The sequence below is a fragment of the Cervus elaphus genome, chromosome 4 (assembly GCF_910594005.1).
Source record: "Cervus elaphus chromosome 4, mCerEla1.1, whole genome shotgun sequence".
Classification (NCBI taxonomy): domain Eukaryota; kingdom Metazoa; phylum Chordata; class Mammalia; order Artiodactyla; family Cervidae; genus Cervus; species Cervus elaphus.
Genome location: NC_057818.1, coordinates 54,844,824 through 54,860,879, shown reverse-complemented (window position 1 = coordinate 54,860,879; position 16,056 = coordinate 54,844,824). Strand labels below are relative to the sequence as shown.

The 16,056-nt window shown below is 53.7% G+C and overlaps 1 protein-coding gene across 1 annotated transcript in view; it reads left to right on the top strand.

Annotated features, from left to right (window-relative positions):
- Positions 1-3,803, top strand: part of SLC8A2 (solute carrier family 8 member A2) — a 34,434-nt gene extending 30,631 nt beyond the window's left edge. Inside the window, exon 10 of the mRNA XM_043899625.1 lies at positions 1,951-3,803. Within this exon, the coding sequence (XP_043755560.1) occupies positions 1,951-2,327 (377 nt within the window). The 3' untranslated portion in view covers positions 2,328-3,803. The remainder of the gene's footprint in view (positions 1-1,950) is intronic.
- Positions 3,804-16,056: the final 12,253 nt, after the last annotated feature.

The window sequence follows — 16,056 nt, the reverse complement described above, 5'->3', positions numbered from 1 at the left end:
AGAGACAGGTGTTGGAAGGGGAGGGGCATAGAAAGAAGGTGGGGACTTCATAGAAACCATGCAGTGAGTTCCACAGAAACAAGATATTAATATTCACCTCCCCTCCCCCTGCCAAGGAACCAGATGGGAAATTCCACGGACCTCTGTTCCTGGGCATGATCAGAACCAGGCCACCAGGCTTTAACCATCAAAGCTTTAACTAAGATGAGGGGCCGAGCAGAAACCAGATGTGGGAGGAAATGCCATAGAAAGAAGACTCAGAGACGACAGCATATATTCTATTGAATCACCATGGCCAGGAATCTCTTCTTCCCCCCAAATCTGAAGGAGGGTCCCTGAGAAACCAGGTGGCACAGACAGAAACTCCTACAGGAGGGAGAAGACTAAGCTCAGAGCCTGACACCTTTCTTTTCCTCATCAGCAAATGCATTCACCAACCAGGTGGTGGTGCTGTAGGCCCAGAAAGCAGGTGGCGGGGCCTGCAGAAAGCCACCCCGGTGAACGGTTCTGAGGCCTGCCCTCCACTCTAGAGACCTGCGAACTTGGCAAGATAGCTAGAAATGGATGGAGGCCGGAGAAGCGAAGCTGTAGGCTCGACAGAAGCCAAGCGAGGAACTGATGGGCAAGAGGTGCCGTGTGGGTGGGGCCTGACATTTGTCCAGACAGGTGGCAATGGGGTGACCGGGCCTGTGGAAACAGGCAGGAGGCGATTCATGGGAAACAGGTAGTGATTCCCATCAAAAGCAGGCAGTGAGTCCCAGAGAAAGTAGGCAGCAGGCCCTACAGAATAGAGTAGATTCCACAACAATATGGCAGTGTGTCCCACATGAAGTAGACTGAGTTCTACAAAAGGCAGGCAACAAATCCCACAGAAAGCAGGCAGCAAGTCCCACACAGAGCAAGCAGCAGAGCCCACAGAACATAGACTATTGCGGGGAATAATAGAAACTAGGCAGGGGACCCCATAGATTGAATATGTCCACTGAATCCTCGCCCCAAGGCAAATAATGAGATGTCCCATAGAGGTGGTGGGAAATGTAAAAACGAGATGATAGATTCCATACAAAGAATGTGGCAGGGCATTGAAAAGACAGGTGATGGGAGAGGGTTTTATAGACTAAGGTGAGGACTTGATAGAAATCACGAAGCAGGTCCCATAGAAGTGCTGAGTTCCAGAGAGTGGGTAGTGGATCCAGACACTGCATGCAGATCTTGCATGCAGTGCATAGATCGTGCATTGCATGCAGACCAACCCCTTAGAAAGCAGGCAGTGAGTCCCCTGGAGAAAAATGATGAGTTCCAGAGAGCAGGTAGTGCATTCCATTGGATGCAGACACCTTCCATAACAAAACAGGCAACCGGGTCTATAGCCAGCAGGTACAGGTCTAGCAACTGACTTTGGGTTTCCCTGGTGGCTCAGATGGTAAAGAATCTGCCCTCAATGTGGGAGACCCACGTTCGATCCCTGGGTGGAGAAGATCCCCTGGAGAAGGAAATGGCAAACCACTCCAGTTTTCTTACCTGGAGAATCCCACGGGCAAGAGGAGCCTGGTGGGCTACCGCCCATGGGGGTCGCAAACAGTCAGTCCCACAGGACTGAGCGACTAACACTTTCACTTTGCCCCCTGGGTGGGATCAAGGGCACAGAGCTCCAGAAGAGGGAAATCGTCTGGTTTCTACCATTTCCCACCACCTTAGTTCTATGGGACATCCCATTGGTGGCTTTGGGAGCGAGAATTCAGTTGACATATTGAATCCATGGGGCCCTCTGCTGGAGCTCTGACCACGCTGGATCCTCGGGGTCAGCGGGGTGCTGGTGGGTCTCTCTGGGAACCAGGTGACTGAAGGATGCTTACGATGGGGGGCTTCAGTCACCTGGAGGATGCTTGCGATGGGGGGAGGGTGTCACCCGCTGAGCGCCCTCTGACCCTCGGTGTCCCCGCCCCGCAGACACGTTCGCCAGCAAGGTGGCGGCGCTGCAGGACCAGTGCGCCGACGCGTCCATTGGCAACGTGACGGGCTCCAACGCCGTGAACGTGTTCCTGGGCCTGGGCGTGGCCTGGTCGGTGGCCGCCGTGTACTGGGCGGTGCAGGGCCGCCCCTTCGAGGTGCGCACTGGCACGCTGGCCTTCTCCGTCACGCTCTTCACCGTCTTCGCCTTCGTGGGCATCGCTGTGCTGCTCTACCGCCGCCGGCCGCACATCGGCGGCGAGCTGGGCGGCCCGCGCGGCCCCAAGCTCGCCACCACCGCGCTGTTCCTGGGCCTCTGGTTCCTCTACATCCTCTTCGCCAGCCTCGAAGCTTACTGCCACATCCGGGGCTTCTAGGGCCCTCCGCAGGGACTCGGCCTCTAGCCTCGAGACCGCTGCATCCGTGCTGGACCGCATCCTCTTTGTCCCCCGGAGATGCAACCTCCTCTCCGGGGACTCGGTCGCCCGTTCCCCAGGGACGTGATCGACCCCCACCCCACCCCACCGGCCTCACCCCGTCCTCCGTCCCCACTAACAGCCTTCAGTCTTCTTATCCGGAGCCTCCCCAGGTCCTCCTACAAAGAACAGCTCCTGCAGTTACCTGCAACTCTTGCCCTTTTCCCTGTTAGTTACTGGCTATGTTCCTGGAGATATTTCCACCTCGAGGCCCCTCCCCCGAGAACCATCCCCCATCTGTGACCCTCTCCATCTCTCTCCTGAGACTGCCAGCCTTGCTCCATCCCATAAACCCCCGGTCCTCAAGAGGAACACCCCCACCTCCTTCCAGGAACCTGTGCCCCAGGACCTCAGAACTTAGCCCTCCCTGAGGGGCCCTTGAAGGAGGCCGATCCATCCCAGGATGTCATGGATCTCAGCCCTTCCCCCAAACCTCAGGGAGCTCCATCGGCCTCTGGGGGTAGGGGGACAGGTGGGTGCGTGCAGGGGGGAGGGGACACACCTCCCTCCTCCCCCACCTCCGATTTCTCCACTCAGGCCCTTGGGAGGACGCTAATTCTCGAGGCTTGGAGAATGGAGGGAAGGGGAGACGTTTGGGGTTTCAGAGCTGGAGGAGGCACACTTTGGACCCGTAACTTCTCACATTCCAGAGCCCCCACTTGCCTCCACTACCTCTGAGAGCCCAGCCATGCCTTGGAGGGGAGGGGGCCTGTGTGTGTATATAGTGTGTTTGGGGGAGGGGGGGTGCGGGAGGGTGCATGACTTGGGGAAAAGGGGGGATGACAGACTTTTCTTTTGAGAGGGCAGCAGACACCCCCAGCCGTGAGAAGCGGCTTTGGGGAGGAGGCCGGGGATCCACGGGAGTATAGCCCATCTCCCCCGACAATCTAGAAGGCTCACTTTGCCCTCAGTGCCAGCCAATTTGGGCAGGACCCTCGAAGAGGAGACCGAGGGTCCCAGAGGACCAATGCTACAAGCCAGCAAATGCTGCCACATCTCTGCCTGATGGGGAGCAGGGGTGGGTGGGAGGGTGGGATAGGGGCCGGGGGGTCTGGGCGGGCGTTTTTAACTTTGGAGGCCACCTATCTGTTGGTCGGCCATGTACATTTTCTTACTGTTGATGTTTCCTGCCCAAAGGACATACTTGGGGTGTGAGGAGTGCTGCCTACTTCTTGGGACCCTGAGGATGACCCTGCACCCCCATAACACCCTGCTTCCCACCGGTTTTTAGCGTCCTATCCTCCTGTTGTGCATCGCCCCCGATATCCCAGACCTGTTGCCCACTCCCTTCTCTACTCCCAGCTCATCAGCACTAGTCGCTGTCTCTTTGTGATTTCTGTAAAAGTTGCCATAAAACTGAAATTCTGCCTGGAAAAACGGCCTCCCCGTGGGAAGTTGAAATTCACGACGAGAGAGCTAATGAAGTCTTTGAGATTTAGGCAACTGGAAAATACACCAAGTAACCTGGGTTTTTCCGTGTTCCCAGCATCCTCTGCAGGACACGCCTGCTTGCACCAGCCACTCTGAAGGTCCACGCAGAGCTTCCCTTCGCCACGCCCCTACTTATTACCCAGGAGCTTCACTAGCCACTCCCCAATCCTTCACCCAAGAGCTTCCCAGGCCACGCCCTTCCACACAGGAGCTTCACTGGCCACACCCCCATCCATCACCCAAGCGCTTCCCTGGCCACGGCGGCCCCTCGCCACCAAGGAACTTTTCCCTAGCCACGCCCCCATTCCCTCTGCCACAAACTTTTCTACATCATAGGGTATCCTGGGAACACAAACGTGAAGGATCCTGCATTGCCTGAGGAAGAGAGCTGGGGTTGATGGGGGTTTCCTAAAGAAATCAGGTAACCTTCTCAGAGGATTTGTGTGTGTGTGTGTGTCCCGATAAAGGGCACAGCCTGTTTAAAAGGGTCCAACCTTGTGAGTTAATGACTGGTCGTCTTGCAAGTGGTTGAATCCTACAGGCAAGAATGGAGTGTGGACACATAGGGAGTAGGTCTAGGAGGGAGGGACTGGACAGTGTGAAGAATTTCCAACCCAGAGAGTGAGGGCTTGGAGAACCAAGTGGGGATAAGTACGAAGGACAGGCTTAGAGGATTCAGGTGAGCTCATGCCGAACGTGAGATGCCTGTGAGACATCTAGAGGGGACGTCAGGGTGAAGAGATATCCGGGGGACACCTTGAGCTCAGCCCAGGGAGCTGCACTTGAGAGAGATTTGGGGTTTGTTGGCAAGGAGGTGTCACCAAGCCACAGGAGGGGGTGGGCTGCCCTGGGGCCTGGGTAGCAGGAGAAGGAAGCAGTGCCTTGAGGACCCCTAACACCTAAGGGCCACATGGAAGGGGGGAGACCTGTCGAGGAGAAGAAGCCAGAGAAGTTGGTGGGAAACCAAGAGAGTGGGGCACCTGAAGCCAAGAGAAGTTTCTAGAATGAGGGCGTGGTCAGCAAGACCCAAGGCGGTGAAGAAGTGGAGGAAGATGAGAGCTTAGAGGCTCCCCTTGGGTTTAGATCTTGACGTGAACAGTTGAGGGGAGAATGTGGGAGCAGAAGTCAGACTGAAGTAGAGTGAGGAGGGGGTAGAAGGTGGGGAAACTGAGTCAGAGCATGTAGATCAGACTTTGGAGAATCTTGAGAGAAATAGTTTCAGAGGAAGCTATGGGGCCTGAGAGAGCTTTTCCTGCAAGGTGGGAAGAGGTGTGGAGCAAGAGGGCACTGAAGGCAAGGGACCTGACGCTGGTAAGACCAGTGCCAACAGCCGCGGGCATTAAGGAGCGCCGTGACGCCTGCAGTGTGGTGGGCTCAGCCTCACGCAGTCTGCCTTCAGTCCTCAGAGTCACTCCCTTCTACCAGTGAGGAAACTGAGGCTCAGAGAGAGGAAGCAACTTGCCCAAAGTCCCACAGCGAGGAACGGCAGAGATGACATCCAGGGTGCAGAACAGGAGCAGGACACCTCTAGTTATACCAGATGTGAACCAGGACAACGGGGACGGGGGCAGGGAAAAGTGTGAGCCTGGGGACAGGAAGAGGAGTGGGATCTCGGCTTCAAAGAAGGGCATCTCCAGAGCTTGGGAGGTGGACACAGAAGGAGTATCACAGATGTCCGTTCACCCCACTAGCAACGCCATGTTACTCACCTGGATGCAAGGGGTTCTGAGGGGCAGCTTGGGAGCAATTTGAATTATTTGTCATAGGAGATGACATAGCATTATGATTTAATGTCTTGGTGCTTCAGTTCTTTCATCTGGAAAATGGGGATAATATAGTAATATTAATAAGATGGGGCTTCCCTGGTGGCTCAGGTGTTAACCATCTTTATCTCTATGAATCTGCATGCAATGGGGAAGACTTGGATTCAATCCCTGGGTCAGGAAGATCTCCTGAAGAAGGGAATGGCTACCCACTCTGGTATTCTTGCCTGGGAAATTCCATGGACAGAGGAGCCTGGTGGGCTACAGTCCATGGGGTCACAGAGTTGGAGATGACTGAGCGACTTTAACAATTTCACTTTCAATAATAATAGGAACTAATAGTGCCTAATAATAATAGGAACTAATAGTAAGAAGTCCCTGTTTCACAAGATTATTGTATTAAATTGTATTTAATTGTATGATTATTGTATTAAACATACATATATATTTTTTTAGACTAATACCTAACAACAGTAAGAGCTTAGGCAAGAGGGTAAGGGGGCTACAGAAGATGAGATTGTTGGATGGCATCACTGACTCAATGGACATTAAGTCTAAGCAAACTCTAGGAGATAGTGAAGGACAGGGAAGCCTGGTGTGCTGCAGTTCATGGGGTCCCAGAGAATCAGATACGACTTAGTGAGTGAACAACAAAGTAAGAGCTTAGTAGATGGGAATAGTTATACTTTCCAGTTTACTTGCTCATTTACACACACACACACACCCCATCCAGGAACAACTAGCCTCAAAAGGACAGAGAAATGCAAGACTTCCCATGAACTGCTTTGTCACCTGAGTCTCAGTTGTTCAATCATCAGGCCCAGGGGACAAGAAACAGACAAGGGGGAGTATGCCTTCCTCTCCCTGCAGACCCTGGGATCCTTTCATTCACTTGTCCATCAGGTGCCTGCCTGTGTCTGGTGCTACGCATGGGACACTGCAGTGACCAAAATGTCACTGGGCCCTGTTCTTCCCAGGCTGACACTGTGGTGGGGGGAAACAGATGCCCAGCAGGGTGCCAGAGGTGGTGGTCTCTCGCTGGGACGTGTGAGGGCAAGCACTCTGCAGTAAGACACCGCAGGACGCCCATGTCACCGAACTGGGTGACTTAGGCAAGTGTTAAAAAGGAGATATTAACAAGGCTGTGCATGGTGTAGGGAAACAGACAAGGGATGGTGGGCAGATAAGATGTTCCCACTCCTGTCCTGCCAGGCTGGTTTCTGGAACCTGGAGAGGTGCTCTATGTAAGCCCTCAGAAGTGTAAAATGTCAGTCGTGTCCGACTCTGCGACCCCATGGACTGTAGCCCGCCATGTTCCTCTGTCCATGGAATCCTCCAGGCAAGAATACTGGAGTGGGTTGCCGTTTCCTTCTCCAGGGGATCTTCCCAACCCAGGGATCAAACCTAGGTCTCCCGCATTGCAGGCAGATTCTTTACCCTTTGAGCCGCCAGGGGAGACCCATAAGAGCTTCCTATTCATACTTTTTATTAATAACAATTAGGTATGAGTTTAGATGTGACTAGCAGAGATCCAAAATAGTAGTGGTTTAAATAAGATTAGAATTTATTTCTGTCTCGTGTAACAGTTCACAGCTGGTACGGCAGCTCTATTTCAGGAAAGTAAAAGTGTTAGTCGTTCAGTCCTGTCCGACTCTTTGCAACCCCAGGGACTGTGGCTCTTTTGTGCATGGGATTTCCTAGGCAAGAATACTGGAGTGGGTTGCCATTCCCCTTTTCAGGGTATCTTCCTGACCCAGGGATCGAACCCAGGTCTCCCGCATTGCAGGCAGATTCTTTACTGTCTGAGCTGCCAGGGAAGCATGCAAAGTAGCTGCTCTACTTGTTGCCCTGACATAGCTGGAATATGACCCTCATCTATTTGGTCCAAGATGGCGCACCTCCATGATGTCATCATGCAACCAGAAGGAGGGAGAGGGTAGCAGAGGTGCCGGATCCACCATCCTCTGTAAGGCTTTCACCTGGGAGTTCCACATATCGCTTTCTTCTACATCTTAGTGTCCAGATCTGAACCATCTGGCTTCACTGAGCTGGAAGAGAAGCTAGGGAAAATATAGTTTTAGTTCTGAGTCATCATGCTAAAGGTCATAGAGGAAAAATAAATAAATAAAATAAAAGTCATAGAGGATTTTTAAAGAAAGATGAGAGATTGGATGTTGAGGAGCAATGAACAGTCTCTTCTGCAGAAAGCTTTGCAGAAACTCGTAGAGTTGATGCTCTGAAAAGCAATCAGATTCTAGGTATGAAATCACCACTGAAACTAATGCCAAAGAGCCCCAGATTCTTTGTATCACCTGCTCTTTAAAAAAAAACTTTTTATTTTGTATTGGGGTATAGCAGATTAACAATGTTGTGATAGTTTCAGATGAACAGTGAAGGAACTCAGCCAAACATATACATGTATCCACTCTCCCCAAACTCCCCTCCCATCCAGGCTTCCACACAACATTGAGCAGAGTTCCACATCTATACAGTAGGTCCTTGTTGGTTATGCGTTGTAAATATAGCCATGTGTACATGTCCATCCCAAACTCTCTAACTATCCCTTCCCCTGACCCTTCCCCCCGCCCCTGACACCCATAAGTTTGTTGTCTAAGTCTGTGCATCACCTGTTCTGAGATTAAGGTCTTCATCTGGATCCAGTCCTGATCCTCTAATGTTCCCAGACTCTAAACTGCGCATTTCCTCTGCTTCATCTGTCTTAACAGTTTCCCAAGTCCTTAATCTATTTCATCCAAATAAATCTTCAGCCTAAAACCTCCCCCTAATCCCTCAATTTCCTCACCCACCTTTCCGTGACACTCCAAGCATCTCATTCTGGGTACGTGTTGTTACCTAACAACCACCCCAAACTTAGCGACTTAAAAATGACAAGTTATTATCTTGTGGTTGGCCCCAGCTCACTTAGGCTCTCCGGGTGAACATGGGGTCTCTCACGATTGTGATCAGCTATCAGATGAGACTGCAGTTATCTGAAGGCAACTCATTAACTCCTAAGATAACTTCCTCACGTGGCTGACAGTTAAGGCTGACTGTTAGCTGAAAGCTGAGCTGGGGCTGTTGACAGGAGCCCGTGTCTTTCTTGACAATTTCTGTTTCCCTTTCTTTTGTATCTTGTCTTTACGCTACTGTCTCCCTCCCCACCACCCTGTCTCTCTTTTTCTAGAGGTCTCTGTCTCTCTTTGGCCCTGTCTCCTCCATTTCCTTAATTCCCCCTCTGTCTGCTTTGCTTTCTCGATTGTGTCTTCATGCCTTCCCTCTTTATCTGTCTGTTTCCAAGTGTCAGTCTCCCGCCCACCTCCTCTGTGTCTATGTCTCTCCGTGTGTAACAGTTATTTATGAGCAACAAACCATCTTGAAACTTGGTGGCTTAAAACAATGATCCTAATGATTCTGTGTGTTGCTGGTGGTGCTGGCTGAGGTCACCGTATGGCTGCGTTCATCTTGGAGCTTGGCTGGGGTTCAAACGTGCAGGGTGCCTGCATCTGTGGCTGGCAGTGGGTACTGTCTGTGGACTGGGCCACTTCAGCTCTCCCTGGAGCCCCCTTGGCTAAGTCAACTCTTTGTGGCATGGTGTCTGGATGCCAAGAGAGCTGCTTTGAAAGCTGTAAGGCCATGTCTGCCATGTCCCCTGGGTCAGAGCAAGTCACAGGATTCAAGGGGCGGGGTAATGGACACCACCTCTCAGTGAGTGGAGAGGGTGCCTAGAAGAAGGGGAGGAGTTGTTGGCAACCATCCGTGGTAGGCTGAATAATAGACACACACACACCCCCCCCAGAAGATATCCATGTCCTAATTTCTGGAGACTGTGAATGTGCTCACTCATGTGACAAAACAGGATTTTGCAGGTGTGATTACATTAAGGATCTTGAGATGGGAAGATGATTCCGGATCAGCCTGGATCAGCGTGGGTCCTCAGAAGGGGGAGGCAAACAGGAGATTATGCCACACACAGAGGAGGAGGCCATGTGAAGATGGGGCAGAGATTTGAAGATGCTGGCCTTGCAGATTGGAGCAATGTGGCCACAAGCCAGGGAACGCCACAGCCCCTAGAAGCTGGAAGAGGCAAGGAACTAATTGTCCCCTAGAACCTCCAGAAGGGTTGCAGCCCTGCTTGAGTTTGGCCCATGGGGACTGATTTTGGACTTTCAACTTCTGGAACTGTGAGAGAATAAAGTTGTGCTGTTCTAAGCCATTGACGTTGGGCTGGTTTGTTACAGCAGCGACAGGAGTCTAATACACCACGCCTAGAGTTAATTCACCACTGCCTCTTGTCTGTGAGTTTCTGTAGATCTCTATATCTTGAACTTTTTTTTTTAATTATGATAAAATACACTTCGCACGCTTGTAATTGAGGCTTCCCTGGTGGCTCAGGTGGCAAAGAATCTGCCAGCAATGCAGGAGACCTGGGTTGGGAAGATCCCCTGGAGAAGGAAATGGCAACCCACTCCAGTATTCTTGCCTGGGAAATACCATGGACAGAGGAGCCCGATGGGCTCTCGTCCACAGGGTCACAAAGACTTAGACACGACTTAGCGACTAAATGCCAGCAATGGCACTTCACATAAAATGTACTGTTTTAGCCATTTTCAAGGGCACAGTTCAGTGGCCTTTAGTACCTTCGGGATGTTATGGAACCACCATCGCTGTCTAGTTCCAGACCTTTCTCTCCAGACCCCACCCTCGAGCAAACCCTATACCCAGTCACTCCCCATTCACCCCCCCCCCCCATCCCAGGCAGCCACTGATCTTCCTATCTCTATGGATTTGCCTATTCTGGATATTTCATGTAAATGGCATCCTACGATATATGGGGTTTTGTTTTAATGTTTACATTTTATTCATTTATGTATTTTTGCCTGTGTTGGGTCTTCATTTCTGCAAGCAGGGGCTACTCTCTAGTAGGGGTGTGCAAGCTTCTCATTGTGGTGACTTCCCCTGTTGCGGGGCACAGGCTTCAGCAGTTGTGGCACCCAGGCTTACTGCTCCATGACACGTGGGATCTTCCCGCACCAGGGATTGAACCTGCGTCCACTGCATTAGCAGGCAGACTCTCAACCATTGAGCCACCAGGGAAGTCCAATACGTGGTCTTTTGTGACTGGCTTCTTTCACTCAGCGTGAGTAACGTTTTCAAGGGCCATCCATGTGGGAGCATGAGAAACGGAGCCAATAGGATGAATGGATAAATAGATAATAAAAGATTTATCTTAAATAATTGGCTTATGTGATTGTAGAGGCTGGAAAGTCCAAAATCAGTGGAACTCAGGGAAGCACCGAGGTTACAGCTCAAGTCTGAAGACAGATTTGTCTTCTGGGAGCAGAATTCCCCTTTTCTTGGGGAACCTCAGTCTTTTTTTCTTAAAGCATTCAACGGATTGGGTGAGGCCCACCCACATTATGGAGGGTAATCTCCTTAACTCTGGGCACGATAGCTTAGTCAAATGAACATATACAATTAACCATCATAGCCGGGGTGGGGGGGAGAATTCCCTTCTCCTTGTACCCCGCTCTGTGCGCATCCACCATGTCCCTGGCTGGCCACTGTCCCAGCTTGTCTATAAGGTGATTCCAGGAAATACTGGAGGAGAGACAGGGAAGGAAACCATTAAGGGGTGTGTTGACGAATAGGTCACCCACTTCCTATGGGCAGTGAGGTCCACTGGGGATTCTAGAACCCTCTTTGGGAGCCCAACCTGGCGTGAAGAAGTCGGGGTCTTTATTAACTCCCAGCTGATGAAAGGGAGGGCTGATTCATTCCATGGGGAGTCACAGGTGCCAGTGTTGGGGGCTGCTGTTGGGTCAGAGGGGTGTGGATGGGACTTCCCTCTCCCCCCGGGAAAATGCATGTTAGTTGCTCAGTTGTGTCGACTCTGCAATCCTGTCGCAGAGTTTCCTGTCGCCTGCCAGTTTCCTCCATCTACGGGGAGTCTCCAGGCAGGAAAACTGGAGTGGGTAGCCTTTCCCTTCTCCAGGGGACCTTCCCAACCCAGGGATCGAACCCGTGTCTCCTGCACCGCAGGCAGATTCTTTTTACCATCTGAGCCACCAGGGACGCAGCTTAGGCACCAAGGAATGAGGGGGGCACAATTGTGCCCAGGTCTCCCCCTTCCTTGGCCCCGCACCCCCAGCTCCCTTCTTAGCACTCAGCTTCTGCAATCCCAGCAGTAGGGATGGGCTTGCTCCTGGCATCTCCTCTGTGTCCTCCCATTCCCCTGAGGACTGAAGTCAGACTCTGGGGAGGACTTCCAAGACAACTCAGGACTGGGCGGGGGGGGGGGGGGAGGCCTCCAGGGGCCCCCAGGGAGCCTGCCCATGAGCTCCTCCCCACTTGCCCTGTCCTTGCAATTTTCTCCCCCTAAGGTGAAGGGAAGGAAATGTCAAGGATGATGGATTGAAAAGGGGCAGCCGGGGTCAGGAAAGGAGGGACCGCCGCCGGGGTGGAGGGGAAGGGGAACAGACAAGAGGCAGGAGGGAGGGAGCGGGGGAGGGAGGGCCCCCCCCCCCCCCGAACAAAACATCACCGGGTGTGGGGAGGGTAACAGAGAAAGACCGGAGGAGAAAGAGAATGAGGACAAGGAGAGGGAAACCAGAGCCCTAACAGGCAGCGCTGAGGAAGATGGGAGAGGCTGAGAGATGCTGCCAGAGACAGTCCCAGGTTGAAAGGAATCCTCCGGCCTCTTACCCAGCACACAGAGCCAAAGAGAGGCTGCCACTTGGAGATGCACAGGAGCAAACCAGAGGCTGAGAGATGGAGAGACAGGACCTGAACAGGGCAAGGCGGAGAGATGGAGATGGAGAGAAACGGAGGCAGAGAGTTACAGAGAGACCCAGGGACAGAGACGGGCAGAGACAAACAGTCCCCAGGGACCCGGGGCTGGGGCATAGAGGTGGAGACATGCAGAGAAAAAAAGAGACGGAGAGACAGAGGTCCCCAGAGAGAGAGATGGGACTGGGGGTCGGGGTGGGGAGACAGAAAAAGAAAAGGAAAGAGATCGAAAGTGAGAGTGAGAATGTGTGAGAGAGATGGAGATAAAGACACGCAGAGAGAAAAAGATGCAAAGACAGATGGACAGACGGACAGACAGACACACAGCCAAGGACACAGTGCAAGAGGAAGGGGAGAGGTGAGGGATGAGGAAAAAGGAGTGAAGAGGGGAGACTCAGAAAGGAGACAGGAAGGCAGATTCGGAGAAAAAGGCAGAGAAAGGCCAGAGAGATGGGAGGGGTTGGGGGCGGGGGAGTCTCGGCCTGGGCCCCTCCCCCGCCCGGGTCAGGCCCGGTCCGCCCCGTGGCCTCTGCCCAGCCACGGCTAATGGTATGATTGCTTGGCGGGGCGGCAGGCAGCGGGTGACAAATGAGCCGCCGGAGTCACCAGCTCTGGTGATGGATGGCCTGGCGGCGGGCAGGAGGGGCGGGCGTGGGCTGGGGGGGGGGGGGCGCCCACCAAGATAAATGTTTCCTTCTCCTGGAGCTGGGCCAGGCACAGGGGGAGGACCTGGCGAGGAGTCTAGGAGAGGCCTGGGCAGCGAGGTGCAGGAAGGCAGAAACTCGGGGACAGGGGTGGGGGCGCAGAGAGGTGCAGAGACAAAGGCCAGAGACACAGGTCCTCGGAGACGATGGAGTCGGGGTTGGGGGCGGGAGAGAAAGAGCAAAGGAGAGATTGGGAGCAGGAGAGAGAGATGGAGATGGAGACACGGAGAGATCGTCCAGAGAAAGAGAGAGACAGAGATAGAAAGAAGAGTGAGAGACACATGAGGCAGGCGGCTGGAAAGACAGACAGACACCCAAGACAGAAACACAGCCACAGGGGCCCCCTGATTGAGAACCCTCTCTTCCCCTACCTCTGAGATACAGACCCTCCGAGAGAGACCAGGAGTCGGGGAGAAGGGCAAGGGGGACACAACTGAGGACATAGAGGGGAAACTGAGGCAGGGAGCTGGCAGGCTCAAGAGAGAAGATGAGGGAGTGCTGAGCTTCTCCCGGCAGGGTTCCTCCCCACCAGCCACTGACAGCTTGGATGCCATGCTGGAGGAACCAGTGTTGGGGAGACCTGGGAGGTCCCCCAGATCAACAGGGGCGGGCTGAAGCCTGGGGTTTCCCATCTGCAAGAGAGCGGGATGGGGTTAAGGGGGGAAACTCCTCCTAGGGTTGGTGTTCACGTAGGAATCTGTGCCTCTGCTGAGATGCACACACACACACACACACGAAGAAACACGTCCAGACACACATATCCAGAGTGTGTGTTAGTCGCTTAGTCATGTCCGACTCTTTGTGACACCATGGACTGTCGCCCGCCAGACTCCTCTCTCTGTCCATGGGGATTCTCCAGACAAGCATACTGGAGTGGGTTGCCATGCCCTCCTCCAGGGGATCTTCCCGACCCAGGGACTGAACCCAGGTCTCCCGCATTGCAGGTAGATTCTTTACCATTTGAGCCATGAAGGGACGCCCAAACACACATTCAGAGAGAAAGGCGCGAGTGCAGATAAGAGGCTTCCAGATACCTGCACGCCGGGGCCACACAGCACCTCACGGATGCAAACAGCCAGCAAACACAGGGCACCCGCCAGCTGGGGCCAGGCCTGGACCCACCGGCACCCTCCCCTGCCTGGGACAAAGGGTCCAAGTGTCCAGCCAAGAACCACTGAAGAGAGACGGCTCTGCAGCGGAGGCTTGAGGTCCCAGAGAGTTGGGCTGGTGTGTGTGTGTGTGTGTGTGTGTGTGTGTGTGTCTGGGTGAGAGTGTGTGTGTGTGTGTGTGTGTGTGTGTGTGTGTCTGGGTGAGACACACTGGGGCAGGGGGAGTGAGAAAGCCAGCCTCCCCCCTCGTCCCCCCTCTAGCCTCTGGCTTTTAACATCAGTTTCTCTCCCAGACGTTCCTATTTTCCCCTGCTCTTCTCTTTAATTAAAAAGATTTATGCTCAAGAGTCCAAGCCCCCCCTCCGTGTTTGGGGGCCGAGCTCGGAGCGTTGGGAGGAATAACTCTGGTCTCCGTCTCTGTCTCTGAGCGTGTCTCTCCCTGCCTCTCTCTCCTCACTCCCTCCCCTTCCTCTCTCCTCTCTCTGCATCGCTCTGGGACTCGGTCTGACCCCCTTTCCGCTGCTCTGTTTTCACCTCTCCCCGAGCCCCCCAGCCCCCCAAATTGGCCTCACCCAGGCCCCCACCCAGTTAAGATACAACTGCTTCCTTCCTTCCATCCACTCCCCCCACCCCCGACCCCCATCACAGTCAGATCGGGAGTCCCTTCTTGTCTTCAGGATCAGCTCGGGCCTGGGGACCTCAGCACGCCCCTCCAGACCCAAAGCGAAGCTGAGGGGCCTAGATCCCTGACTCCCCCACCCTAAGCCTCAACTGAGGGCAGTAGGGGGAGGGGAGAGGGGGGGGCGCACCCAGAAGAGCTTTGCATCTTTAATTAAAAAGTGATTTAAATTAATTTTCTGCTCCAAAACCCCTATCTGGGGGGCGGGGTGCGTGTGGCAGTGATTAAAGGCTCTTCTCTACCCCTCTGCCTTCCTTAAAGGGCCAGTGTCACCTGAGGAACAGTGCCTGGGAGAGTTTCAGGGGGAGCATCCACTGGGATGAGGACCCCAGACTCAGTCAAGGCTGCTCGGAGTCCCAGCTTCCCGGGACCTTCCAGTTTAACCATTTCACCATCACTCACTCCCCGCCGCCTCGGGCCCGGGGAAATTGAGGTTTAGAAAGGGAAGAGCTGATCTGAGGTGGGTCTGGACCCCAGATCCTTGGAGGAGACCCAGAGATGGCCAGGGAGGCAGGCTGATGGTGTGCCGAGGAGGGGGGGGTCACAGGACAAGGACACAGAGAAAGACAGGGACAGTCCTCCTGGATGAGACAGAGGCAAGGGGGTGGGTCGTGTGGATGTGAGGCTGAGCCCTCATTCTCATAGGATGAGAAGGGACCACCTTCCTGAGGTTGGGGGGACCGGCGCCATCACCCTGGCCCTCCCCCACAGCCCTCCAACACACCCTCCCCCTCTGGGAAGTGCTGCTGCTGTCCTAACCTCAGTCCTTCTTGCTGTAACCCCAGCGGTCTCGCCCCCTTCCCTGGGGCCTGGGTGGTTTTGTTTAATTTCCACAAGCCAGGAGGAGGAGGGAGAAGCAGGGTGTGGCAGAGATGGAGCTGTTTATGAGGGTCATAAAAATATCCTTAGAGAGCCCAGCAGGGGTGGGGGTATGGTCTCCAGCCAGCCCTCTCAGCCCCATCCTCTCTCTCTGAGACTTGGTCTGCCCACCTCTGTCCCTCCTCTCCCTGGGTCTTCATCTCCTCCAACTTCTATCCCCTTCTCTATGGATCTCTGCCTCATTTCTTTTTAGAGTTCTTCCTCTGGGGTGATGGTTTCTAGCTGTTGGGGGTGAAGCATCCTTTTTGATCACAGGGTGAAAACTATGGGCCTTCTTCC